General features: G+C 41.3%; 1 protein-coding gene across 2 annotated transcripts in view; it reads left to right on the plus strand.

Moving 5' to 3' along the window:
- Positions 1–26,902, plus strand: part of LOC121276941 (coiled-coil domain-containing protein 171-like) — a 229,031-nt gene that overhangs the window by 136,727 nt on the left and 65,402 nt on the right. For both annotated transcript variants that reach the window (XM_041185646.1, XM_041185645.1), the window contains exons 21-22: positions 23,208–23,353; positions 25,223–25,277. In XM_041185646.1, coding sequence (XP_041041580.1) covers positions 23,208–23,353; positions 25,223–25,277 — 201 coding nt within the window. The remainder of the gene's footprint in view (positions 1–23,207; positions 23,354–25,222; positions 25,278–26,902) is intronic.

Here is a 26,902-nt window from a genome sequence, read left to right on the forward strand (position 1 = left end):
TACTCGAGAAGAACCGTGAACTGATGCTTGTTAGAAATTAGTAGATATCCAACGACTTACCATTATTTTTGTATTACACAAAGGTAGGCAGAAACTTTCAGTTCCAAGGTTAAAAATTTCAGAATCATTAAGTTTGTCAAGAGGTTTAATTAGGCCAGTGTAAAGCATATGATGTGGCTTAGTGAGTAGAGGAAGTCTTTAAATGTTGCTGTCAGTTTTGCACAGGCATGTTATCAGTCACTATGAAAAGTTTTAGTGCACAATAATAACAGTCAGGGGGGAAGAAACTGTATATGATTAATGAACATGTTATGCAAATGTTACTGATCTGCCATATGAAAGAATTCAAAATGCTTAATCCATTTTGGGCAGAGGAGTTTAACGCTTTACAGTGCAATCCTAATAATCTAATCACTTTTTATTAATCCCACTGTCTAGAAGGAGGAATATTACAGGGATAATCTGACTTGGAGATTTTGTTCATTGTTGAATTGCTTCTAAACTCTTGAAGTATCTTTTTTAAAGCCTGATGCAGTTAATACCAACGCTAGCTGTGCTTCCAGTGTAGTGGTTCAAATATCCCTTCAGGTGTTCAGAATACACAAACGGATGGGACAACCTTTCCAATGGCACGTCTTCATAAGCAGTACTCCACATATGAGCAAAATATTATGAGAAGTTTTCTGTGTAACAAAATAACCTTCAGCACAAAACCAGGATACCTGGTCTGAGGGTCATTAGTGTGTACCTGCAGTGGACTGAAATAATAAGGGTCACTGTTTGTCAAGTACATGGCTAAAAGTTATCTACCAAGAAGTGACACTATTTTAATCTTGCTAGTATGGCCTCAACACTTGCAGAATCTACAGAATTGCTTTAGGGGTTCATTACCGCCATTTTTGGAATCCAAGTGCAACTTGCTACCCAGGGAATCCTATTTTACAGATAACCTGGTCTATATACTTCAGCAAAATCAGAATGCTCTCTTATCCAGATCCTCCTGGCTTCAGAGATAAAAAAAAAATGCTACAGAACCAAGAAACTGGTTCCCTTGGCAGGCGATTGAAACTGAATTAGCTGTGTTGCTCAGACAAATCACAAGAATTTCTAACATGGCACTGATGTCACGATAATACACTAGAGAGTGCTCTTATGCAGGTGGGGAATTGTGAGATACATTGTTGGGCGAAAGTGAAAGGAGCTTTATTTTGCATTTCACTGCAATTCAGATAGGAGTGTTTTCAAAATGATTTCTTAACCTTGAGATATTTCTTTTTAATGAATATAAAAATCCAGCAAATATAAAATTGAAAAGTTAACTGCAATGATTTCTTCATCCAAAGGTGTTGAAGCATAGATATTTGAAGAGCTAATAAAAACTTATATATAAGGAATTCAAACTTAAAAACGGAAACTCTAGTCAGAAACTTATGCAAAATAGTTAGTGATTGGCACTTTGTTGGGTGTATACCTTACCTGTGTTTGTGCTCATCTTAAGTGCTGCCTTTTGGCAATTTATAGAAATATGATTCTCCATTCACCACCATTTTTTGGCAGTAATCTGGAAATGGGCTATAGGTTATCAGATCAAAATATTTAATAAGTAAAGGCAATTATAAAACAATATCTTCCTCTTTGAAGGGGGAAAAAAGGCAGAACTAAGGAGTCTGTATCTGAATGCCTGTAGCATTTGTAACAAAACTGAAGAATTATCAGTTTGAATAGAAATAAATATGTATGACCTGATAGCTTTACAGAGACATGGCTACAAGGTGACCAAGGCTGGGACTTGAATATTTAAAGGTAATTGGCATTTTGGAAGGACAAGAGCTAGGAAAGGTGGTGGGGTAGCTTTGTTAATTAAGGATGATGTTATTGCATATGAACATACGAACAAGGAGCAAGGGGAGGGCATTTGGTCCCTCGAGCCTGCTCCACCATTTAATAAGAACATGGCTGATCTGATAGTAAACTCAAATCCGCCTTCCACCTACCCCCAACAACCTATCGCCTCTTGCTTACCAAGAATCTATCCACCTCAGCTTCAAAGACTGCTTCCACTGCCTTTTCAGGAAGATAATTCCAAAGACTCGCGACCTTCTGAGAGAAAAAATGTTGTCTCATCTGGTTTGGGCAACCCCTTATTTTTAAACAGTGATCCCTAGTTCCAGATTCTCCCACAAGATGAAACATCCTCTCCACATCCACCCTATCAGTCCCTTCAGGATCTTATGTTTCAATCAAGTTGCCTCTTATTCTTCTAAACTCCAGTGGATACAATCCAAGCCTGTCCAACCTTTCCCCATAAGACAACCTGCCTGTTCCAGGTATTAGCCTGGTAAACCTTCCCTGAACTGCTTCCAACATATTTACATCCTTCCTTAAATAAGGTGACCAATACTGTACACACTACTTCAGATGTGGTCTCACGAGTGCTCGATATAATGAAACATAACCTCCCTATTTTTGTATTCAATTCCCGCACAATAAATGAAAACATTCTATTAGTTTTCCTAATTACTTGCTGTACCTGCAAACTAGCCTTTTGCGATTGATGCACTAGACACTCAGATCCCCCTGCATCTCAGAGCTTTGCAAACTCTCACTATTTAGATAGTATGCTTCTTTTATTCTTCCTGCTAAAATCGCCAATTTCATATTTTCCCACATTATACTCCATTTTCCAGATCCTTGCTCACTCATTTAACCTATCTATATCTTTTTTATAGCCTCCTTATGTTCTCTTCACAACTTATTTTCCTAACTATGTTTGTGTCATCAGCAAACTTAGCAACCATCCCATCCATCCCTTCATCTAAGCCATTTATATAAATTGTAAACAGTTTAGGTCCCAACACAGATCCCTGTGACACACCACTCGTTACATTTTGCCAACTTGAAAAAGACCCATTTATGACTACTCTCTGCTTCCTTTTAGTCAATCTCCTATCCATGCCAATATTTTAACCCCATACTATGAGCTTTTCTTTTCTGCAGTAAACTTTGATGTGACATTTTATCAACTACCTTCTGGAAATCTAAGTACAGTATACCCACTGGTTCTCCTTTACAGCACGTTACTTCCTCAATTCCAATTAGTTGGGTAAAAATAATTCCCCTTTCACAAAGCCATGTTGACTCTGCCTGATTGCCTTGAACTTATGCAAGTGCCCCGATACATCATTTATAATAGTTTCTAACATTTTTCCTGTGACTGATAAGCTAACTGGCCTGTAGTTCCTGCTTTCTGTTTCCCTCCCTTTTTGAATAATGGAGTTACATTTGCTATCTTCTAATCTAATGGGACCTTCCCTGAATCTAGGGAGCTTCGGAAAATTAAAACCGATGCATCAACTACCTCATGAGCCACTTCTTTTAAGACCCTAAATGAAGTCCATCAGGACCTGGGCACTTGTCAACCCGCAGCTCCAACAACTTACTCAGTACCACTTCTCTGGTGATTGTAATTTTCCTGAGTTCCTCCCTGTCTTCCTTTTCCTGATTTATAGCTGCTTCTGGGATGTTACTTGTATCCTCTATATGAAGGCTGATGCGTAATATCTGTTCAAATCATCTGCCATTTCCTTGTTTTCCATTATCAATTCTCCAGACTCACTTTCTATAGGACCAATGCTCACTTTTGTTAACTCTTTTTAAAATATTTATAGGAACTCTTACTATGTTTTTATATTTCTTGCTAGCTCTCTCTCGTGCTCTAATTTTTCCCTCCTTATTAATCTTTTAGTCATCCTTTGCTGTTCCTTATGTTCTGTCCAATCTTCTGGTCTACCACCTATCTTTGTACAATTATATGCTCTTTAAGTTTGATACTATCTTTAACCTTCCTAGTTAACCACAGATGGTGTGTCCGTCCCTTAGACTTTTTCTTGCTCATTGTAATGTATCTATTCTGTGTATTCTGAAATATCCCCTTAATAGAGGTGCAGTGGCAAACATTTGATCTATCCCTTAACCTAAGTTGCCAATTCAATTTAGCCAGCTCTGCTTTCATGCCCTCATAATTGCCCTTATTTAAGTTTAAAAACATATTCTCGGACCCACTCCTCTCTCCCTCAAACTGAATGTAAAATTCAATCATATTATGGTCGCTGCTACCTAGGAGCGCCTTCATTATGAGATCATTAATTCCGTCTCGTTGCACAATACCAGGTCTAGTACAGCCTGCTCCCTGGTTGGCTGCAGAACATGCTGTTCTAAGAAACTATCTCAAACATTCTGTAAACTCCTCATCTAGATTACCTTTGCTCATCTGATTTTTCCAGTCTGTATGTAGATTAAAATCTCCCATGATTACCGCCATGCCTTTCTGACAAGCTCCCTTTATTTCTCCCTTTTCCTCCATTCTACCATGTGGTTACTATTTGGGGGTCTGTACACAACTCCCACAAATGATTTCTTGCCTTTACCATTTCTCCTCTCTACCCAAACTGTTTCCACATCCTAGTTTCCTGAAATTAGGTCATCCGCCTCTATTGCACTAATACCATTATTAACTAATGGAGCCACCCCTCCACCTCTTCTTTGCTTCCTCTCCCTCCTAAATGCCCTGTATCCTTTTAATATTCAGGTCCCAATCCATGTCCTCCTGCAGCCATATCTCTGTAATGACTATCAAATCGTGCTTATTTATTTCTATGTGCGATCTCAGTTCATCTGTTTTATTACAAATGTTTTGTGCATTCAGATACAGAGCCTTTAGTTTTATCCTTTGATTTGTTTTATAACCTTTAGACTCATCTGTTGATTTACTTTTAGCTTTGTACTCTATCCCTTCCTGTCACTATCTGTTTTTCATCTCCAGTAATAACATCTTTCTCTCTTGCCTTGTCTCTACTCTTTGATTTACCACGTATTCCCAAATTTGTACCCTTGCCCCCACTACTTAGTTTAAAACTCTCTCTACTTCCCTAGTTGTGCAGCTTGCAAAAACATCAGTCCCAGCATGGTTCAGATGTAGATCATCTCAACGGTACAGATCCCACTTTCCCCAGTATTGGTGCCAGTGCCCCACGAACCGGAACCCACTTCTCCTGTACCAGATTTTGAGCCATGCATTCATCTCCCTAATCTGATTTTTCCTAAGCCAACTTTCATGTGGTTCAGGTAATAATCCAGAGAGGTTCTGCTTAATTTGGTGCCAAGCTCCTCATACTTCCTATGCAGAACAACCTCCTTTGTCCTGCCGGTGTCGTTGGTATCAACATGAACCTCGGCAACTGGGTCCTCCCCTTCCCACTGCAAATTCCTTTCCAGCCCAACAGTGAGAGATGACCTTAGTTCTAAAGGTGTAGAATCAGTTTGGGTAGAGATAAGAAATAGCAATGGTAAGAAGCCACATGGGAGTAGCTGAGCGGTCTCCTAACTACTCTGTAGGGTAGTTACTATAAAGAAGTATACAGGAAGAAATAATGGTGGCTTGTAAGAAAGATACAGTAATAGTCATGGGGCATTTTAATCTGGACAGGACTGAATTTTTCCTGCGTTGGGCGGGGGCAGTCAGGAAGCTGCCTGCCGACCGCGATTGGCTCCGCACCGTGAATTCCCACAGACGGACCAATTAAGGCCCGCCCTGCATGGAATGCAAGCGGTAGCGTGAGCGCTGCCTGTGTGGGCGGGGGGAGGAGGGAGAGCGGGCCTGGCGCACAGTTCGCCCATGCGCGCAAAAGAGCGCTTCAATCTCCGAGGCATGTAGCTGCCTCAGAGATTAAAGCACGTTTTAAAAAAAATATTTAAGGACATTAAAAATGTAATGAAACATGTCCCCTCATGTGACTGTATCATATGAGATGGGACATGTTTTTATTTTCAAAATAAAGCTTTTATTTCATCAGTATTAGCTTTAGGAAAACTCATCCCGCTCGTGGATGAGGCTTCCTAAAAAACATAAAGGCCCCTTGGCCTTTTCGCCTGCCCGCCAACTGTAAGGTTGGACAGGCAGCATAAAATTACCTAGCTAATAGCCTTAATAGGCCTTTCAATTATCGGTGGCCGTGCAGCTGACTCTGACGTGCGCGCGCCAAATGAAATATCGCGCGAGTTCGCGATGATGTCGGGACACATGCCCAACATCATCGCATGCCGTTTTATGTTCCAGCATGTCGGGCATGCACCTGCACAACGAATGTAAAATTCTGCCCATAGATTTGGATGAATCAGATTGACAAAGGTATCCTGTGAGATGAGTTCATTGTTTTTTGGGACCATTTCTTAGAGCATCCAGGGAGCAGGCGATTCTAGACCTGGTATTGTGCAATGAGGCAGTTTTAATGATTCTACACTAAAGGAATCTCTAGGTAGCAATGATCATAACCATAATTGAATTTTGCATTCAGCTTAAGGGCGAGAATTGTGGGCCTAAGAGTAGTGCCTTATACTTATATAAAGGCAGTTACAGAGGTATGAGGACAAAGTTGGCTAAAGTGAACTGGGGAAATTGGTTAAAAGGTAGTACAGTAGCGAAACTGTGACAGACATTTAAGGAGATATTCTATAACTCTCAACAAAGAGTATTCCAGTGAGAAAAAAAGATTCCGGGAAAATGATGCACCACCCGTGGGTAGCTAAGGCAATTAAAGATTGCATCAAAGATGCAAAGATTAGTGGTAGAAGATTGCACAGGTTTAGAAATCAGCAAAAAATGACTAAATATTGAGGAAGGAATTAGAGTATGAGATAAAGCTAGCTAGAAATATAAAAACACATCAAGAGTTTCTACAAGTATTTAAAAAGGAAAAAAGTAACTAAAGTGAGCATTGATCCATTTGAGGGTGAGACTGGGGAATTAATGGGAAACAAGGAAATGGTGAAAGCGTTGAACAGATATTTTGCGTCTGTTTTCACTGCAGAAGACACCAAAAAACAGCAAGAATACTTGAAAATCAAGAGGTAAAAAGCAGGGAGGAACTTAAAACAATCACATTCACCAGGGGAAAGGCACTGGAAAAGCTATTGGAACTAATGGCTAACAAGCCCTCTGGACCTGATAGCTTTCATCCTAAAGTCTTAAAAAAATGGCTGCAGAAATAGTAGATGCATTGGTTGTGATCTTTCAAAATTCCCAAGATTCTGGAAAGGTCCCAGCAGGTTGGAAAAGCACTAAAGTAACACCTCTATTCAAGATAGGAAGGAGACAAAGCAGGAAACTATAGGCCGGTTAGCCCAACATCTGTCATAGGGAAAATGCTAGAAACAATTATTAAGGAAGTAATGGCAGGACATTTAGAAAATCAAAATACAATCAGACAGAGTCGACATGGTTTTTGTGAAAGGGAAATTTTGACTGATGTATTAGAATTCTTTGAGGAAGTATCAAGCTATGTGGATAAAGGGGAAACCTATAAATGTAGTGTACTTGGATTTCAGAAAGGTATTCAATAAGGTGCCACATCAAAGGTTACTTCACAAAATAAGAGCTCATGGCGGAGGGGGTAACATATTTACACGGATAGAGGATTGGTTAGTTAACAGGAAGCAGAGAGTAAAGATAAATAGGTCAGTCAGGTTGGCAAGCTATTACAGTTCCGGGCCCTCACCTATTTACAATCTGCAGGTGGAATTTTCCGAGCCCACTGGTGATGGGCATGAGGTGGCATGTGCGGAAAATATGGTGCGACCTGCTTCACAACAGCAGGAAGGCAGGTTGCGATTGTCCGCTTAGCTCACCAATGGTGGGCCGCGTTTCCCGCCATGGGTCAGCGGGGCACTAATTGTAATACATTAACATATAATTAAAAGGCCATCCCGCTAGGCTCTTGGAACCCCGCTGTATCATCAGTCCATGGCGGCGGGAAAGCACGTCAGTGTTTCACAACAGCACACAGACTGTTGCACTTGGTGGCCTTCACTTTGGGGGAACTGAGGTGAATGAGCAGCAGTGCTCTCCACAGCTCGCCTATTGTTTACAGGCCTTTGGTGCCGGGGTGGGGAGGGGAGGGGGCAAGGACAACTGATGCCTGGCCCCAGAGGCAACTGCTGTGGGGGGGTGGTGTCTGGGGGGCAAGTGCTGGCCTGCCTTGGAGGTGACTGCTCGGGGCTGAGGGGGGGGGGGGTCCGGGGGCAAGGGCTGGCCAGACTTGGAGGCAACTGTTGACCCCGAACCCCAGCCCCCCTCCCCCGGCGAGTGTTGCCCTGGTGCTGCATTCCGCGCACAGGCAATCAAGGTGGGGATCAGGGTAAGCAAGGGAAGTGGCCATACATTAGGGACACCTGTATAAACTGACAATGCCTCTGCAATTGAGGTGCAGCCACAGTGATATGATTGCGGTCAGGCCCCAACCCTACCTGCCCATGCAAGCAACACGGAGGCACCAAAGGCTCACCAAGCGCTCCAGACCTTACTCCCCATCCCCAGCACAGACTTCGAGTCCACCACCACTTAATTGGGCTGTGGAGCAGTTGGACTGCACACGTTATACAACCTACTCGCCAACGCTGGCCATGTAGCAGCCACGGCTGGAGGAGCTCACAGCCCCATGCAATCTCAGCATCCTGGTTGGGACCTGTCTCCCCCATGTCGCAGGCTGACAGGGCCGCCATGCAGCACACTCTACAGAAAACATTAAGGGACAGTCACACAGGGCCAGGAAAGGTGCTAAGCACAGCCATGATAACCACATCTCTCTCTCTCTGTCTCTTTCATGCTGCAGGCGGACCACGTCAGGATCATGGATCCTGGTGACCTAGCTGTATGCTGGATGGCCTACAGAGACCATAGAAGACAGAGGAGAGAGTGACTGAGGCTCCTGGTTGCGCAAAGGCAGAAGTAGCAATCTCATCAAGAAAGGGCACCTTGGGCTACTGCACACGCTATCCAGGAGCGACAGCGAGCCGTGGCTGGCCGGTACCTAGCGATACCCAGGGTCTATAGTTCTAAAGAAAGGCCATTCCTGCAGATGATTGAGAACCAGTGTCACTGATGACTGCGCATATCTAGGGAGCTGGTGACTCACATCTGCTGCTTACTGCAGGACTTAGTGCCAAGGGGACATGGAGGGTATCCACTGCTGTGAATGGCTGTGAAAGTGACCATGGTGCTCAATTTCTATGCCAGTGGCTCCTTTCAGGGCTCCACAAGGTGATCTCTGTGGGATTTCACAAGCTGCCACCCACAAATGCATCTATGAGGTCACGGATGCCATCTTCTCCATAGCACACAACTTTGTGCATTTTGCCCAAGACCGTGAGCCATTGGATTCGCCCTGATCTCAGGATTCCCACAGATGCAGGGTGCGATTGACTGCACTCGGGGTGCTCAGGTCCCTGCCGCTGCATTCAGTGGACTTCAACCGCAAGGGCTTCCACTCACTGAACAAGCAGCTGGTAGGCGACCACCAGAAACCCTGCAGGTGTGTGCAGGGTTTCCAGGGAGTGTGCACGACGCCTACATCCTGAGTTGCTCGAGGATCGCTGCAGTCTTCCAGGGTCCACAGAGGCTGCAGGGTTGGTTCCTAGGAGACAAGGGCTACCTGCAGAGGCCATGGCTGATGTACTCGTGCGGCGGCCTCAGACTGCAGCAGAGCGATGCTATAATGAAGCTCATGCAGCAGCTCACAACTTGGTGGAGCAGACCATCAGGCTGCTGAAGATGCAGTTCTGGTGCCTGGGCTGGTCTGGTAGAGCCCTGCAATACAGTCCGCAGAGGTTGTCATGCATCATCGTCATCTGCTGTGCTCTTTACAACCTGGTGTTGCAACAGGGAGAGGAGCTAGCTGAGGAGGAGATGGAGGAGCTGCACATCTCTTCTGATGAGGAGGACGCTGACGGGGATGAGGATGACTGTGACGCCTTTCTGTGATGACTTTGGCGAGCGTCCTCTGGAGGGCCGAGACTTGGAGGGCCCCAGCCTGCTTTTGGGGTCCTGCTGTGTGTCAGTGGCACCCTCCTTGGCCTGTGAAACTGGAGCTGCGGAGGTCACAGGAAGAGGGGATTTGGGTGGACCGGTCACTCCCAGAGTCACTTGTGTGGATGGCCCCGGAGTGTGCATCTGCTGATCTTCCTCCATATGGGTGCCCGAGGGCCCCTGGCTGACTCCATGAGTGGAAGGGGTAGCTGGTGTGAGATCGAGCTGCCCAGCACCCCTCGCGTACACCCTGTTGGAGGCCAATTATGGCATCAGCGATGGAGGTCAGCCCGCGCAACAGTGCAGGAATGTTGTCCTGGACCAAGGTCTCCATGGCGGCTGCCATCCTGCCAATGTTGACTTTGTTGCATTGCAATGACGGCGCTATCACCTCAGCCTGAAGGCGGACAGACTCCTCCGCCGTGCTTTGCAATCTGAGGAGTGCAGCGAACATCACTTCCTGATGTTCCCTAGTTTGCCTTTGCAGCTCCAGCAACTGTAACATTACCAGAGTCCAGAGGCTCGTTATCTGACTTGGACTGAGCAACGTTCTGGCCTCCGACAGTCCCCCGAGTTACGGGGACCTGGGAAGTTCCTGCCTCCACCTGCTGTGGATAAGAAAGTGTAACGTGCTCACCATATTGTGATTTCGAGACTACTCTAAAGCTTGGTCCCGCCAAGGTGTGTCTCTGCGCTTCTGGAGGGTGTGGGTGAGCGCTGTGATGGGCCTTCAGGGAGGGTACCTCCAGATTCCTCTTCAGAGGTTTCATTGGGGCTTGATTGGAGACCCTGGGTCATGGACTCTGTCGGTTGTTTGGCTGATAAGAACATAAGAAATAGGAACAAGAGTAGCCCATTCGGCCCCTTGAGCCTGCTCCCTTATTCAGAAAGATCATGGCTGATCTTGTGTTTTGATTTCCATATTCCCATCTAACCCCAATAACCTTTGATTCCTTTGCCTAACAAGAATCTATCTATCTCTGCCTTAAAAGTATTCAATGACCCCACCTCCACCGCCTAAGGCAGAGAATTCCAAATTCGCACAACCCTCAGATAATAAAGTTCTCCTCATCTCTGTCCTGAAAGGGTGACCCCTAATTTTAAAACAGTGCTCCCTAGTTCTGGACTCATCCACGAGAGGAAACATCCTTTCGATGTCCACCTTGTCAAGGCCGTTCAGGATCTTGTATACTTCAATCAAATCACCCCTCACTCTTCTAAACTCCAGTGGAAACAAGCCCTGTCTTCCAACCTTTCCTCATAAGATTACACACTCATTCCAGGTAGCTAGTAAACCTCCTTTGAACCACCTCCAATGCATTTACACCCTTCCTTAAATAAGGAGACCAAAACTGCACACACTATTCGAGATACGGTCTCACCACGGCCTGAGGTTACTCTTGTGAAAACAAGAGAGATAATTAGTGCATGACAGTGGCCTGTGAAAGAAGACACATCATTCATAGCACGGTTGTCTGATGGATGTTGCACTGCTGGATTCTCACTTAGTAGAGCAGCACCGATCTCACCCTCGGCACAGGACTGGTCGTGGTCATTGCCGGCCAGCTGGATAGCTCTGTTTTCGAATTCTGTCAGAACTTTGATCTCCGGCATCCCTCCACCTGTCGGCATCCTTTCCCTCCTGTTGTGTACCAGTTTGTCCTGCGTGGATAGAGATGGGGAGAGTCTATTAGGACGCCAGCCGGGTCAGATGATAAGTATGCCTGGCCTGTGTGGGTGGTGAGTGGTCCCATGGACGAGCTGAGGACAATGCAGGTATGTGTGAAAAAGTGAATGGTGATGTCCCTTGCATTGGCAGTGAGGGCCCTGTGTATGTGTGATAGGTTTGTGAGTGTGAGGTTTGGGAGTGATGAAAAGAGTGACTTACCCTGGCAGATCGGAGGAGATCATTCATCCTTTTGCGGCACTGGGTAGCTGTCCTCCTTTGCAGGGCATTTGCGCTGACCACTGCTGCCACCGCCTCCCAAGCCAGGTTGGTGACTTCGCTGCCCATCCTGCAGCCAGAGCGGGGGTAGAGCACATCTTGGCGGGCATCCAGCAGTCGCTCGAGGGACCCGTCGTTGAAGTTATTGTTGGGGGGGGGTGCTGCAGTCTTTTTTTTTCCTTTGCTGGCCCTGTCTCCCAGTGGTGGTGAGCTCATGGCGATGAGTGCCTTGCTGGCGGCGGCCTTTTAAAGATGACGACCAGTGTGATGTAATGGCAGGCAGGCGAATGACAGCTTGCCCGCCATGGAAACAGTGTGTTTTGCGGGAGTGAATAAATAATGAGGTGAGCTCAGGATGATACGGCGTCAAAACCTGCCAGTTTTGTTGGTGGGTGGGACTCCATTTTACCCACCCACTACCGCATTTAGTGCAAATCTGGGAAAATACCACTCTATATCAATGATTTGGATAAAGGAACTGAACTTATGGCTGATGGCACAAAGAGAGGTAGGAAAGTAAGTTGTAAGGAGGACATAGAGGTTACAGAGGGATTTAGATAGGTTAAGTGAGTGGGCATAAATTTGGCAGATGGAATATAATGTGGGAAAATGAATTTGTCCACTTTGGCAGGAAGAATAGAAAAGCAGTATATTACTTGAATGGAGAGCAATTGCAGAACTCTACAGTACAGAGAGACCTGGGTGTCCTGGTGTATGAATTACAAGAAGTTGGTCTGTGGGTGCGACAAGTGGTTAGGAAGGACAATGGAATATTGGTGTTTATTGCAAGGGGAATGGAATATAAAAGTAGGGAAGCTATGTTATGTTGGTGAGCCCACATCTGGAGTATTGTGTACAGTTTTAGCCTCCTTATTTGAAAAAGGATATAATTGCATTAGAAGCAGTTCAGAGAAGGTTCACTCGACTCGTTCCTGGGATGAAGGGGATTTGTTATGAGTACAAGTTGGGCCTGTACTGTTAGAACTGCAGCCGACGTTATTTGCTGAGCAAGGCAGATCCCAGAGGGAAACTTGTCGTACTGATAACTTTCTTGTATTTTGAAAACAACGGGAAACTACTGATCCCAGAAACATAGAATCCCAATAATACTTTTAGGATTTTAAAATTAAAAGACTTACTAACAAGAAGAAAAATAATCTCAAACGCACAAGGTTAAAATGACACAGTTAAAGCAGTCTTACAAAACATTCCCCAAAAAACCCACTTGGTCAGAACACACAACTAAACTACTTGGCAACAGCTCCCTTATAGATTTTAATCATAAGAATCCAGCAATATTACCCAAGGCCAAACCTGCTGCTACGTTAATTAAGTATACCACACAACTTCTCACTCTCTCCCATTCTGTTGTTGAAAAAAAGCTGAAGGCAGTTCAGGAACAGAATACTTTCTAAAAATGAAGACTTCTCTGGATTGAAACGGGATGTCTGTTTCAAATTCTCAACTTTTCTCAGCACAGCGCTGGTCTCAGAACATCTCCCCCACACAGCCAACACAACTCAACTAAACATCTTTCCTTAAATATCCTTTCCCTCTTTGATCTTAGATTCCATTGTCCTAAGCAACTCTTTGAATTCAGTTTTTTCAAAATATAAAAATCTTTCATGTCTTCCTATTGCCTCCACTTTTGGGTAGAATAAAATTTAATAACCTTTTCTTGTTTACCTGTGAACCCTTTGTAAGGTGTAAAAGTCCCCTGTTACTTCTAAACTTCCTTTGACATTTAACAGCTGAAAAGTCAAGCTTCTACTTAACTTACAATGCATATTTCAAATCCAACTTATTTACTTGTATATTTAACTTCACCATAGCCTCTCATTACAAATACATGCATCTAGCACTTTTATCTTTTATCTCTCTGCTCCGTCAGACAAGCTGTCTTTAATAACCTTCCCCCAGTTTCATTATATACACACACACACACTCTCACAGCCTTCTGTACAGAATACCACCATATTCCCAAAAATATGAAAATAAATTATCCATCTTCACAATACCTATTGAAGTTTAGAAGAATGAGAGATGATCTGATTGAAACATGTAAGATCCTGAACGGGCTTAACATGGTGGATACTGAGAGGATGTTTATCTCTGTGAGGGAGTCTAGAACTATGAGTCACACTTTAAAAATTAGGGGTCTCCCATTTAACATGGAGATGAGAAATTTCTTCTCTGAGGGTCATTAGTCTGTGGAATTCTCTTCCCCAGAGAGCAGTGGATGTTGGGTCATTGGATATCTTAAAGGCTCAGTTAGATTTTTGACCAGCAAGGGAGTCGAGGATTATGGGTGTAGACAGGAAAGTGAAGTTAAGTCTACATTCAGATCATCCATGATTTTAGCGAATGGCAGAGCAAGCTCGAGGGATGGAATGGCCTACTCAAGCTTTTAGTTCTTGTGTTCTAAGATGTGAAAGTGGACTTTCAAGTCTCAGAACACAAGATGACGAATTAGGAGCAGGAGTAGGCCATTCTGCCCCTTGAGCCTGCTCCACCATTCAATAAAATTATGGCTGATCTGATTGTAGCCTTAACTCCATTTTCCTGTCTGCCCCCATAACCCTTGACTCCTTGGTGGATTAAAAATCTGTCTAGCTGAGCCTGGAATAAATATTTTATAGCATTCATTGTCTTTTAAAATTGTGGGATATGGGAGTTGCCCAGTTATTTTTTCTGGCCTAGGTACGCTTACCCTGATTAATTTGCAGAGTGTAGACCATCTCATACCTTTAATGTAGTAAGGCACTTCACAGGAGCATTATCAAACATTGAGCCACATGAGGGGATATTGAGGTAGATGAACAAAAGTTTGGTCAAAGCGGTAGGTTTTAAGTAGCATTTTGAAGGAGGGGAGAGAGAGGCAAAGAGATTTAGGAAGGAAATTCCAGAGCTTTAGGCCTAGGCAGCTGAAGGCATGGCTGCCAACTGTGGAGCAAATAAAATCGGACACACACAAGAGGCCAGAATTGGAGTATTACATAGAATTACGAGCAGCACTGTTAATTTTGGGGATTGTAGGGCTAGAGGAGATTACTAAGGTAGGGAGGTAAATTGCCATTTACCAAATATGCTCTGGAAAATGTATCATAAACTGGCAGAATGACAGTCACCAGATTAGTTGAACCTCATTCCATGTAAGCAATTGACATTTATTACAACAATAAATTTGTGCTAAACTCTATTTTAAAGGAACTTGCATATAGGAGCCCTCTGTCTTTACTACTAATTTTTTAATATTCATGTCGCACTATCCCAAGGAGTTGAAAGATAAAAGAGTAAGTAAAATTTCCAACCTTCAGCAGCCTTATTTTTTTAATGTAGCTTACCTTCTGTATTATACAGCACTATTGTCTTAGCTGTTTCGAACTCTTAATTGGAATCTGTCTTTACAAGTTCCCAAATGATTGTGGGGAAATGAACTCTGAGAACTTGCAAGATCATATTAAAGACTTTTTTGTTTTCGTGATCAGGCAATGAGTAGCTTTGGGATTTAGCCAGAGAGGTACACTACTCATCAATTTGTTTTGAAGTAAATTTACAGTCATGCCGATTGATTGTTAAGTATTCCTATACTTTCTTTTCCTGAATGTTTTCAAAACTTATTGGAGACTAATGTTTTGAATAAATTATGTATATGAAGCTGGTTGAATTGACTTCTGTTTCACAGGAACTCTGGGCAAATTACATCATTTACTTGGTTGGCAAACTTTGAAAGAACAAAGAGTCAAATTGAAAATATTCACTGCAAAATATTATTAAAAGTTACCTGAGCTGAGGAAAAGTTTAACTCTTTTAAAATTACTAATTGGTGTATCTCAGCATTGCCCATTGATAATAAACAAGCGGTTTAGTACTCAGCTGATACATCTCCTATTGTTTGTGAGGAAGCTTAGACCATGGGCTGTTATGACAAATGTTCTTTTGGCACATGGATGCAGGCCACATCACTCTTTATCCCCATTTGGTTCATGAATAAAGAATTCCAAATGCTGGCTTCCAGCACCAATGATGAGCATGCATGAGCAATGATTGGCACTACCAGACCTCTTTTCCCCTCCACCCCCAAACACTGGATGTAGCTGGACCTCTGTAGGAGAAACCACCATGCCCTTCCTGTGACCCCTGACCCCAGCAGCAGCTGGTTGCACAGCTTCATCAGTCTGCCTCATGACAATTGTATCCATGTCCTCACTTACAGGCACATGTGAATGTACTCTGTCATGTATCACAACACAGCTACTTCACAGATCCTTTTCTTCACTGTTTCCTACCAGACAGCATTAGAATTACCCATGCATTTGGAATGAAGTTGAATACATAAAAGATTAAAGTGGAATGGATTTGAAGAGGACCTTGAAATATTTAGCAAATATATATCCAGAAAATATTTGAGGATTACAGTAACTTATAAGTTACTTATAATAACTTGCTGTCTAATTGTCATAGCATAACAAATATCTTGGAGAATGTTGAAAAATGTGTAGCAAAAATATTTGCTAATTTAAAAGGACTATTATTTCCTGGTATAATGAAGGAAATTTGTGGAATACCTGTGATTATTTATATCCCCTGTGGAACTCTGTTCCTGTTTTTTGGACCAAGCTGTAATGAGATCTGGAGCCGAGTGGTCCTGTCGGAACGTAAATAGATATCGGTGATATAAAAACAGAATACTGCAGATGCTGGAAATGTTAGACATAATATGGAAAGATTATAGTTTGATCCCAATGTAACAAACATTGCCTAAGGAAGATGCAGACTAAGAACTCTGTGACTCTTGTCAATGTGTTGAACATTTAAAGCAATATTCTGAACAATTTCAGTGAATTGCAGCATGATAAGTTGTAGTTTGTCACCTGTGATGTTTAACTGCACATTTTTCTGACTTAGTAGTTAATGTTTCTGTGCCCTTGAATGGCTTCCTTTTCCATCAAGTGAACACAGTTTGCAGCATTCTTTCTGGAATCGTAAGTGACATAAAGAAACTACTCTGTTGCCTCAGGTCCAGCAGTATCTCCATACTGAAAGCTTCTGCTGTTTTTGCAATCTGCCAGCTTTTCAACCTGCAAATAAATTGACGACTTAGGGTAAAATTTTGTAATTTTTGCCGGGTTGTCAACCATCACTTGGGAGGAGTTCAAAGTAGAATCAGACATGGACCATCATGTGCAGGTAATAGAACTCATTTGATTTTCCTTCCATTGAAATTAAATAAAGGAACATGAGCTAGGTTCTGTAACAGGCTTGAGATCCTCAATGCCCAATTTTCCTGACTGCTCATCACTCTAGTGATGCAAAATGCTAGGCGATAAAGGCAAAAATCGAATCATGTATCTCAGAAAGTTGCGCTGCATAAGATTGATAATTTGAGTAAAAGAAGAATCCAGGCAGCGGACTTACAGATAGGGACTCCGAAGACATTTAACAAAATCTAAACTCCAGTTGCAATAGTTGAGCATATATGAAGAGTAAGAATGATAACATATGATAGAAACCTGATGCCTAACTACTCCTTACAGGCAAAAATGCTTTAGATGCATTATATATTCACCAACAAAAGAAATATGATTTCTAATAGAGCTATTAACAATAAAACGATGTCTGTTTTTATATAATTTGTAAAAAAAAAAACCTGTAAAGTATTTTTTATAAAATTCCTTCTTTTTCCCCTGATTAAGTTTTGCATGCTTTCACAAATATTTAATCATTTTACAGTGTTTTATAGTCTCTCATTATAGCTGGCCCCTGATTTTTGCGGCTGGCAGTATTGAGACAGCCCCCCTCATTTTTGAACATTGTTTAGGTAAAAATATCAGAGGATAAAATTCTGGTCTGAGCAAAAGATGATTTGCAACCAGGACTAAGTATTTGGCATGATCCCAAGTCTCCTCTTGTTCCCTGATTTAAATATGATCAAAATGCAGCATTTAGGTCTCCTGGCAAGGTTTGTTCTGGAGGAAGCATTTGAATGTTACCAGCTTACATACTTTGTTATTGACAAAAATAGTGGACAGAATTTAGTAGAACTTTTTAATTAAGGAATAATAGAGGGAGGACTTGAAACAAATGTACAAAAAGAAATAGATCAAGGAGCATTCCTTAACTGGCTGTCATGATGTCATGTGTATCTCGCTCTGCTACCTGCACTTGTATGCTACGTTATTTGTATTGAATTATACAGCAGTTATTTACTTTAGAGAGAAGGTTTATTATGTTGTAGATATAAATAAATAAGATTACCCTTAGAGGGAAAAGTAGACAAAGTACACCTTAACCTTTTTCAAATTCGCGCATGGAACAAGTAAGCAGAAGTGAAGCTGGACCCAAGCAGCTACATGTTTTGATTCCACAGTTAATTATTTACCATTTTGGAATTAATCTTATTTACTATTAGACTCCATTCTGTTCGTAATTCGCACTGCTTTCCAGGTTTTAGACTATTTTAGCCAGCTCCACATTGCCTCCAAGAGCTCCTGTCTCATTTTTTGCCTTTCATTGAAGAAATTACAACTGTGAATTTGGTTAATACAGCAGTAATAATAGATTTGGTCATGTTAGCTATCACAGCACTTGTTTTTATAAATTGGTTTGACTGCTATGATGACCTTTGACCCAGAAACAATGCAGGAAGGAAAATTTGTAATTTCTTTAAAAGGTCTGTGGAGTCTGTAATTATTTTTAAGAATGTTGAAAAGGATGTTTTAAAGACTTTGTACCGTTTGTAATGTGATCAATTATAATTTTCTTGGATAATAAACACTGGTCCATGTGACCTGGTGATCCATGACCTGAAAGCAATACAAATAGGAAGGAAGTTAAGAAAGAAGCCATGTGGCTCACAGACACAAAGGAGAGCTACAAGCAGAGGTGCTGGAGGGTGAAGGCAATCAGCACACTGATGCAGAGACAAAGAGAAAGCGGACAGAGACAGAAGGAGGAACACAGAGAATTCTTGTGAGGAAAAGAAGCAAATCACTGTCAGGAAGAGGTCAGTTTTTCTGTTTGGCAAAAAATGAGACAGGATCTCGTGGGCATACTGTGTGAGCTGACTAAAAAGGCCTAAAACTTGGAAAGCTGTGTGAATAGCTCAGAGATGCTGAAGAGCTACGTGCTTTGCCAGAAGTGGCCAAACCATGAACCGGGGTGTTAATGATTGGTTGGTCAGTTGAAAAGGAACCCGGAAAGCTACATCAGGGCTGTTGTGACCCAAGAGAGAGAGGGTTTGTAGAAGTGTGCCTTGCTGATGATGATCATACCTGTGAAACTCAAAGGTGAAAGCTGTTGTCAGCTAGGAGTCTTGACCTACTCTGTGTGAATAAAGAACAGCATATTGTGGAACTGTGCAGCTACGTGGTGCCACATTTGGCGAGAAGTAATGTGGGTGCTTGTTGTTCTGTAAAGATGTACCGTTGTTGTATTGACTATTTAAAGTGAAATTGACCTTTTTTTTTAAAGTATTATTCGCCTGTTAATTCATGTTTAATTTATATTGATTCTGATTTGTGTTAAAGTAGTCATCACAAAAAGTGTGTTGGTAATTTATTCTTTAGGGGCCTTTTGGTAAATTTGGTTACTTTGGTTTACATTTCCCCACAGATTGTAACCCTGACAAGGAAAATAAATAAGGTCATGAAAATTGTGAGCTTCAGAAATAAGCAAACACTGTGTCCAAGTTTTGTACTTTTTATTGATTTGGGGACGTTTTAGTCATCTTTTTGGTTGCTGTAGCTGATGGAAATTTCACTTGGTGTTGTATTCTAGTTTATCCACCAAAGTAACACGTAGGATAATCTGATGAAGGTTAATGAAGATTAGGTCATGTATGGTAGGCGTTTTTAAAATAATTTATTGCTTTGGCTTGTAATTTCTTCAAGCACCCTAATCTACCCCTCATTTGTATGGTTTGGGTAGAAGGTAGAATATAAAGGCTTTGACTTTTAAACTTAGTTTAAAATTTGGTTAATTCGGGCATGGAATCATGACTGCACTCATGGAAACTCCCCTTTCTATATTTGACGGCAATGATTGAAATGTAAGGATGGGAGGAGGTGGGTGTGCAGTTGATGTCCATTTTATTCATTGTTGGGGCATCATTATAGAACTATTTACACCAAGCAGAAAATTTGCTTCTGTCAAAATTCTAGTAAACTGGCAGAATAGTGTCCAAAGGATACAGGCGTTGGGCAAAAGAACTAAGGGTGACATGAAAAAGCATTTTTTTATGCAGCACGTGGTTAGGATATGGAATAGACAGCCTTGAGAGGTGGATAAGGCAGATTCGATTGTGGCTTTCAAAAGAGAATTCGATAAGCAATTGAAGATAAAAAAGATAAAAAAGAAATGCAGAGTTAAGGGGAAAATGGCTGGGACTACTGAACTGCTTTCACAGAGTACGGATGTGGACTTGATGGACCAAATGGTTCCCTTCTGTGCTGTAACCATTCTATGATTCTAAGAATGTCTCTGACTAGCAGATTAATTGCAGCAGTATCTCCCAAATTATGCTTCCCACTCTGGCAATGAAAGAACTCAAGTTACCAGAATAGCCCAAAAATTAAGTGGTGATTTTTAGGATGTATTTCACTGAATTAACAACTTTATATTAAAATGACTGCCTTTGAAATAATCTCAAAATGCATGCATCAAAACTTCCTATTTTCTTTGCATTACTAGCATAAACCACATTGGCATAGTGTTTGAAAAAACATTCTTTCAGATTTGACACCATTTATCCAGATGTACAGATTGAAAGTGTTTGATTTCTGCTCCCACATCCTCCCCATATTATCCACCCCGACAGCATAATGTTTCTCCCCTTTTTCACTCTTCTATTTGAAATTGAGGTCAGGTTTCATGAACATTGATAACCCTCTGGGACCTTAGCCCAGTATTTTTGTTTTTAAACTGTCTATTGTGATACATAGTAGATATAAACACTAAACACTATAATACTCTATAATTCTCCTGCTGTGTGATGATTCTCTAAGGGCAGTGATACATTGAATAAGATTTATTTTTTTTAAAAGTTGCAGAATGACTGTTATTTCACTAAAGTGATATGGTGACCTGGACCATAGGATGTGTGCCCACATCAACAAGTAGCCTGTGTGTGCTAACTAGTGCCAAAATATGGGTAACTCTTTAATATAGAATTTTGCCCATCCAATTATGAACGGGATGTTGTTCCCCTCATGATCTGCTCTGTAATGAAAGCAAGGCTCTGTTACATCAATCTATATTTGCAACCCATAGCAGCATTGTCTTGCTTTACTGTACACTGATTGTCTTGGCCGTACAGATAACTCACATTGTGGAGAAATTACAGCAAATACCCAAGTCCTGTCACTGTGCATTGAATTAATAGACCAATGTACCAGACCATCAAGATATAATACATGTATGGATAATGTTTGTACTTAAACATTTATTTTCCCTTGGCTATGAATCTGTTTATATTTCCTACATTACAACAATGACTACATTTCAAAAGTGCTTCATTGTCATTAAAGCACTTTGAGAGGTCTGGTGGCCATACAAAGTACTATATAAGTACAAGTCTTTTGCTTTTATTTTTATAAAACCCTTTATAATCGTATGCCAATCCAAGTTCTTAGTGACCTAAGGAGACATTAACTTGTGCATTGGCAGTTATTTATTTTTAGTAAACTGTAAGATCAAGTTTAAATAATTCAAATTTCAGTAGTCTGCATGTGAACTTCCAAATTGAAGTTACCAGAATTTGAGTTGATTTCTATTGAAGAGCAGATAGAGGACTCATTGTAGTTAGGGGAGACGGTGGCAAAGTGGTAATATCACTGGGCTAGTAATAGATTAATGCTCGGGGACACTATCAAATCCCTCTGTGACAGCTGATGGAATTTAGATTCAATTAATAACGTAAATAGAATCTTCTGCTTGTTGGGTGGGCCGGTCGGGAGCAGGTGTGGGCAGGCACGGAGTCGATCGCCACCCACAATCGGCTGTGCACTGTCATTTTACGTGGGCGAGCCAATTAAGGCACACCCAGTGTGACGCACGGTTGGTAGCGCCCAGCGCTGCCTTGCGGGCAGGTGTAGGAGGAAGAGATGGGGCCTGCAATCTTTTGCAGAAAACTCCGAGGCACGGAGTTGCCTCAGGGAGATAAAGTTCACTTTTAAAGTTTGTAAAAAAAAAAAAGGAAAGATAAAAATTATTCAGACATGTCCCCTCATGTAACAATGTCACATGAGCTGGGATACCTTTACAAAGTGTCAAAAAAAAATTTTTCATTAAATAAAGCCTTCGTGAAACCTCATACACCCTGTGGATGAGTTTTCATGCAAAACGTGAAGGCCGCTTGGGCCCTTTGCCTGCCCGCCAACCTTAAGGTTGGATGGGCAGCCCTGTCAATTTGGTTAATTAGTTTATTAATGGCTTTAACAGGCCATTGACAGTTCGGCAGGTGCACAGCCGACTCTGGTGCGCGCCCGCCAAATGGAAGATCGAAATGATGCCCGGTGACATCGGGATGCACACCCAACGTCATCGTGCATCATTTTACGTGTTGGTGTGTAGGGCCCACCCCCATACACCCGACGAGAAAATTCTGCCCCTGGAATTGAAAGTTGGCCTTAGTAATAGTGACCATAAAACTATATTCAATTGAGGTAAAAACCCAGCTGATTCACCAATGTCCTTTAGGGAAGGAAATCTGCCACCCTTACCCAGCCTAGCCTACATGTGACTCCATATCCACAGCAAGGTGAATGATTCACATTATGGTTGATTCTTAACTACCCTCTGCAATGGCTCAGCAAGCCACTCAGACAAGGGAAATTGGGGATGGGCAACAAATGTTGACCTTGCCAGTGATGTCCACATCCCATGAAAGAATTAAAAAAAAAAATTGTGGTGCTTTATCTACCAAAGTCCTTGTTAACTGAGAGTGATAATGTGCTCAGCTTGTAAAGCCTTTGTCCAAGAAGGCATGAATGCAGTGGCTCAGCATTTCTTATTATTTTTTGATTAAAATGTGACGAAATAGAGAGTTTTTAAAAATTGCTTTTGGTTATTATGTGGAATCATTTGTATGTTCAAGATATTTAAGTTTCTTAATATTGTGAGGATGTTGTCTTGTCATTTGAGAGGCTTTTAAGACCTACATTTTATCTAGGAATGTTCTCCCATGTGTGAAATTAAAACAATGATCCCATGGGTTCTCCAATTATATCTTTGCTATAAATTCTGCTATGCAAGCAATTACCAATTAGATTGCAGTTACCATTTCTACATATAGATATATGCAGTTCTAGATTCCTGCTCTAGTTAATAGTTGAAGTTAGCTGTTTTTTTTTGCCAGTGGCACAAACAGAATTTATGAAAACAAGATTATTCTGCCTGTTTCAGAGTCTCTCAGAAGCAAACATGGAACTAAGGAGAAAAGATCAATCTTTACGTCAGCTAAACAAAAACCTAGCCCAGCTGGAGCAGGACAAGCGTCAACTTGAGGAGAGCATCCAAGATGCAGAAAATGCCCTCTGCAAGGCAGCAAAGTGAGCATGGAGCTTTGGGGGCCATACTTAAAACAAGCTAGGATCAATTCAGGCACTCAGAAGGGTTTTTAGTAGAAAATAATTGGGGGAAAAGTTCAGAAACAAATGGTAGAATCTACTGTTGAGAATTATAAGGTCAATCATTCTCTCCTCTGAACGGATAGGCCCAATTGCCTGTTGTCCTGCTTGTTTCAGGTTCTGGGCACCATTTTATAATGTGGAAATCAAGAATCCTGTTGCATAAACAGAACTCTGCCAATTTTGGTTGGACGTGGTCTAGTCTAAGCCTGTACTGTGCTCATCTGATAAGTTCCATGGAATCAAAGAAGCCCCAAAAATAATTTTGATTTTTGTGGGCCTTGAAGGAACAGGATTGTAATCCCAGTACCCACATATATAATGTCAGCCACTGCCCCCTGCCCCATTGATTGCAGCCCCCATTCCCAGCAACTTGCCTAGCTAGTGACTGCCTAGTGTGATCTTGTGGTCTCATTCCAACCAGTTATTTTAGGGGTGGCTGTTTCGGGCCCTGCAGCTCCCTTGTCAAATTTAAGTTGAACATTGGATGTTGAATCTGTATTTAAAGGAACATTTATTATTCATTTGCATTTTTATTCCTAGCAAAAAGTAAGTAATAAATAGCAGGTTATTTTAGTGTCATTGTGTATTTGTGGCCTCAGTCATAGGTTTCAATAATTGTGAATTGTCTTTGGCCAATTAAAATAGTAATCCAACCTTTTTAATTTAAATACCTTTCTAAATCTTTTGAAAGGATAAGATAGCTCTATTAACACAACACATTTTAGCTGACATTAGCACACTTGCTGTTGTGTCAACAGTGCTTTGACTCAGAATTTTAATAGAACAAGGTAAAAAACAGACATTCAGAAATAAAGAATTAAGCCTCCTGGCAAATGGATCTAGCCACCTGAAGATGTGTGGACTTGATATATATAAAATGATGCAGATGATAAATGAGATTTATCTCACTATTGCAGATGTTCAGTAGTTTCCACATAGCTGGGGTTCTGCTGAATTATTAGATATTATTCACAATTAAAATTTTTGTAATCAGCTCGCCATACAGTTTGGTTGAAAGATTCATTCAACACATTATGTTGTTTGCTTATTTTAAAATGTAAGAGTGAAATGGTGTGTCAGCTTGGCTGAATTGGTAGTATTTCACCCTTGAGCCAGACATTCCCTGGTTCATGCTCCATTCAGAACTTCAGCAAATATTGTAGGCTGATACTCCAGTGCAGTAGGGAGGTACTGTCCTTTAAACTAAGGCCCGTTTGCTTGTGATCATAGTTTCTGTGGGTAATAAAGACTTCATGGAACTATTTGATGAGAACGGTAGTCCTAGCTGATATAAACTGATCATTCTTCTCATTGCTGCCTAGGGAATCTTGTCATGTTTACTGATGTAACAAAAGTTCCTGCACATACTAGTAGCTCATTTTTAGCAAAATTATATTTTATATGAGGCACTATGTACATTCAAGTCTATATTGTTTTAGAATTTCAGACATTTTACTACATAAATGCTTTTTGAATATCTACTTTATTCAAGCTGTAGTTTTATAATTGTGGAGATGTCAGGTTTTTAAATATACTGAAATCTTAGCCTATGTAAGCCATACTAAATTTAGCCTTATGATGGACCAGAATGATACATGATTGCAACTGATGACTTATTGACTTAATGCACAAAGCTCTGCTGTGTTTCCCTAGCTTTAATAGTAGGGCATTTTTCAAGATTAGGTTGTTTGTGTTACAAACTATTTATTATTCTGAAAAATCAACTTAAAAGTTAAGATTTTTCCTTTCTTTCATATTTAGACCAAATCTGTTTTTCCCCCTGTACAGAGGCAGAGAAAACTTGGTTAGTTACCTGAGAGGTGTGGATGGTGCCTTGAAGCAGGTAATGTAAATGTATTTTGAAATTATAACTAAATATTCAATGTCTAAAAAGTAAACCTGTATGTGTGGGGAAGGGAATACTTGGTTCACATTAAAAAGTAATTAGAATCATCACGGATTGTGTGTATTTCACAGAACTGCTTTGTGAGATTTTTTAAGACTTCTTTTATGCTTAGGACCTAGGTTTAAATTCGGTGTAGCCCACCTACAGAGCTTCCAGAATAGACTTTAACCTATACTCAGAGAGCACCCATGCTTTGCGAGTACGCCTTTGTTTCCCACACCATATATCCTTACGGCTGTTTTGAGGCCAATTAGCACCAAATTAAGGTTTTTCTTCTCTTGGCCATGAAGGACCCTAAGGGAAGTGATTTTGGGCAGTCTCTGCTCAATTGCTTATGGATGTGAATCCACCGTATGAAACTTCCCATAATTTGGAACTAATTAGCCTCAGAACAGCTATAAGAGTAAATGGTGTGGGAAATCGAAATGTCATACCAGTGCAGTAGGGTGTGCTCTTCTGAGTTTGGGTTAAGCCTGTTATTGGAACAATATAGGTTTGTGTAAAACTTGAATTAGGAGTACTTGATGTTGTTGCAAGCTGCATTGTAGAAAACTGTTCCATTCTGTAACGATGCTCGCCTGCGCCTTGATGCTGGGAAGTTCATAAAGAAGGACAAAAGGTCAAATAATTGAATACTTTAAGGAGCTTATTTGGATTTGACTCAGGGACATCATATGATTTTCCTGTTCCCTGACTATTACAACTATAAAGCACATAGCAAAGACTAATAAGATGAGCATTGCACTTATGAAGGATTCACATTTATTGAGCAATGGAAAACATTTGCCCCTACTTTTATATGTGCAAATGGAGTTTCCACCACAATTCAATGAAGTCCTAGCAACATAGAGGGAGAAACAATTAGGAAGTTCTGGGCCATTATTTAGGAATCATGTTTAAATTTCAAAAATGTTATAAGCTACTAACCTGCCTGCAATGGATGTTGTGTAAATTCCAAATAGAAGCCCTATCCTCTGAATGTTGTTTTATAGATCAATCTGGACATATAAATTACCCAAGTTGAAATATCAGTCTGGACTCTGTTTCATTTGATCTGCCAGATGAAAAATAACTTGAAGGACAAATGGCAAAATGTAAATTTTGGCAACCTCTCCCACATGATTTCTCTACAGAGAAAGGCTAATGAACACCGTGTTTTTGAAAAAGCACTGTAAATGAAATCACTTCTTTTAAAGTTTGTTCTCTATCTCTCTCCTCCCCACCCTGCCCCACTTCACTAGAATTAATAATAGCATCTATCATTGATTAGGTCAATGAATAATAGCAAAATTCAATTACCCAACATTCACTTCAGAGTATGTTACTGTAAAACTTCATGACTATAAGTCTGAGACAGATTATTAAATCACATTGATAAAATTGGATTCCCTTTTAAAGGGTGGAAACGTTTCTTTAATTCCAATTATTCTATGGTTATTGCATTCATAGGATACTGTTTATAGACTGCATTGTGATTGTGAGTAAGGTTTACAGATTGGCATGGGTAATGGATAGCACTGGAGATTGACCCCAGCAAGTAACAGCAGTGTTCGTGTCCACTG

This window comes from Carcharodon carcharias, chromosome 4, assembly GCF_017639515.1.
Source record: "Carcharodon carcharias isolate sCarCar2 chromosome 4, sCarCar2.pri, whole genome shotgun sequence".
In the NCBI taxonomy this organism is placed as follows: domain Eukaryota; kingdom Metazoa; phylum Chordata; class Chondrichthyes; order Lamniformes; family Lamnidae; genus Carcharodon; species Carcharodon carcharias.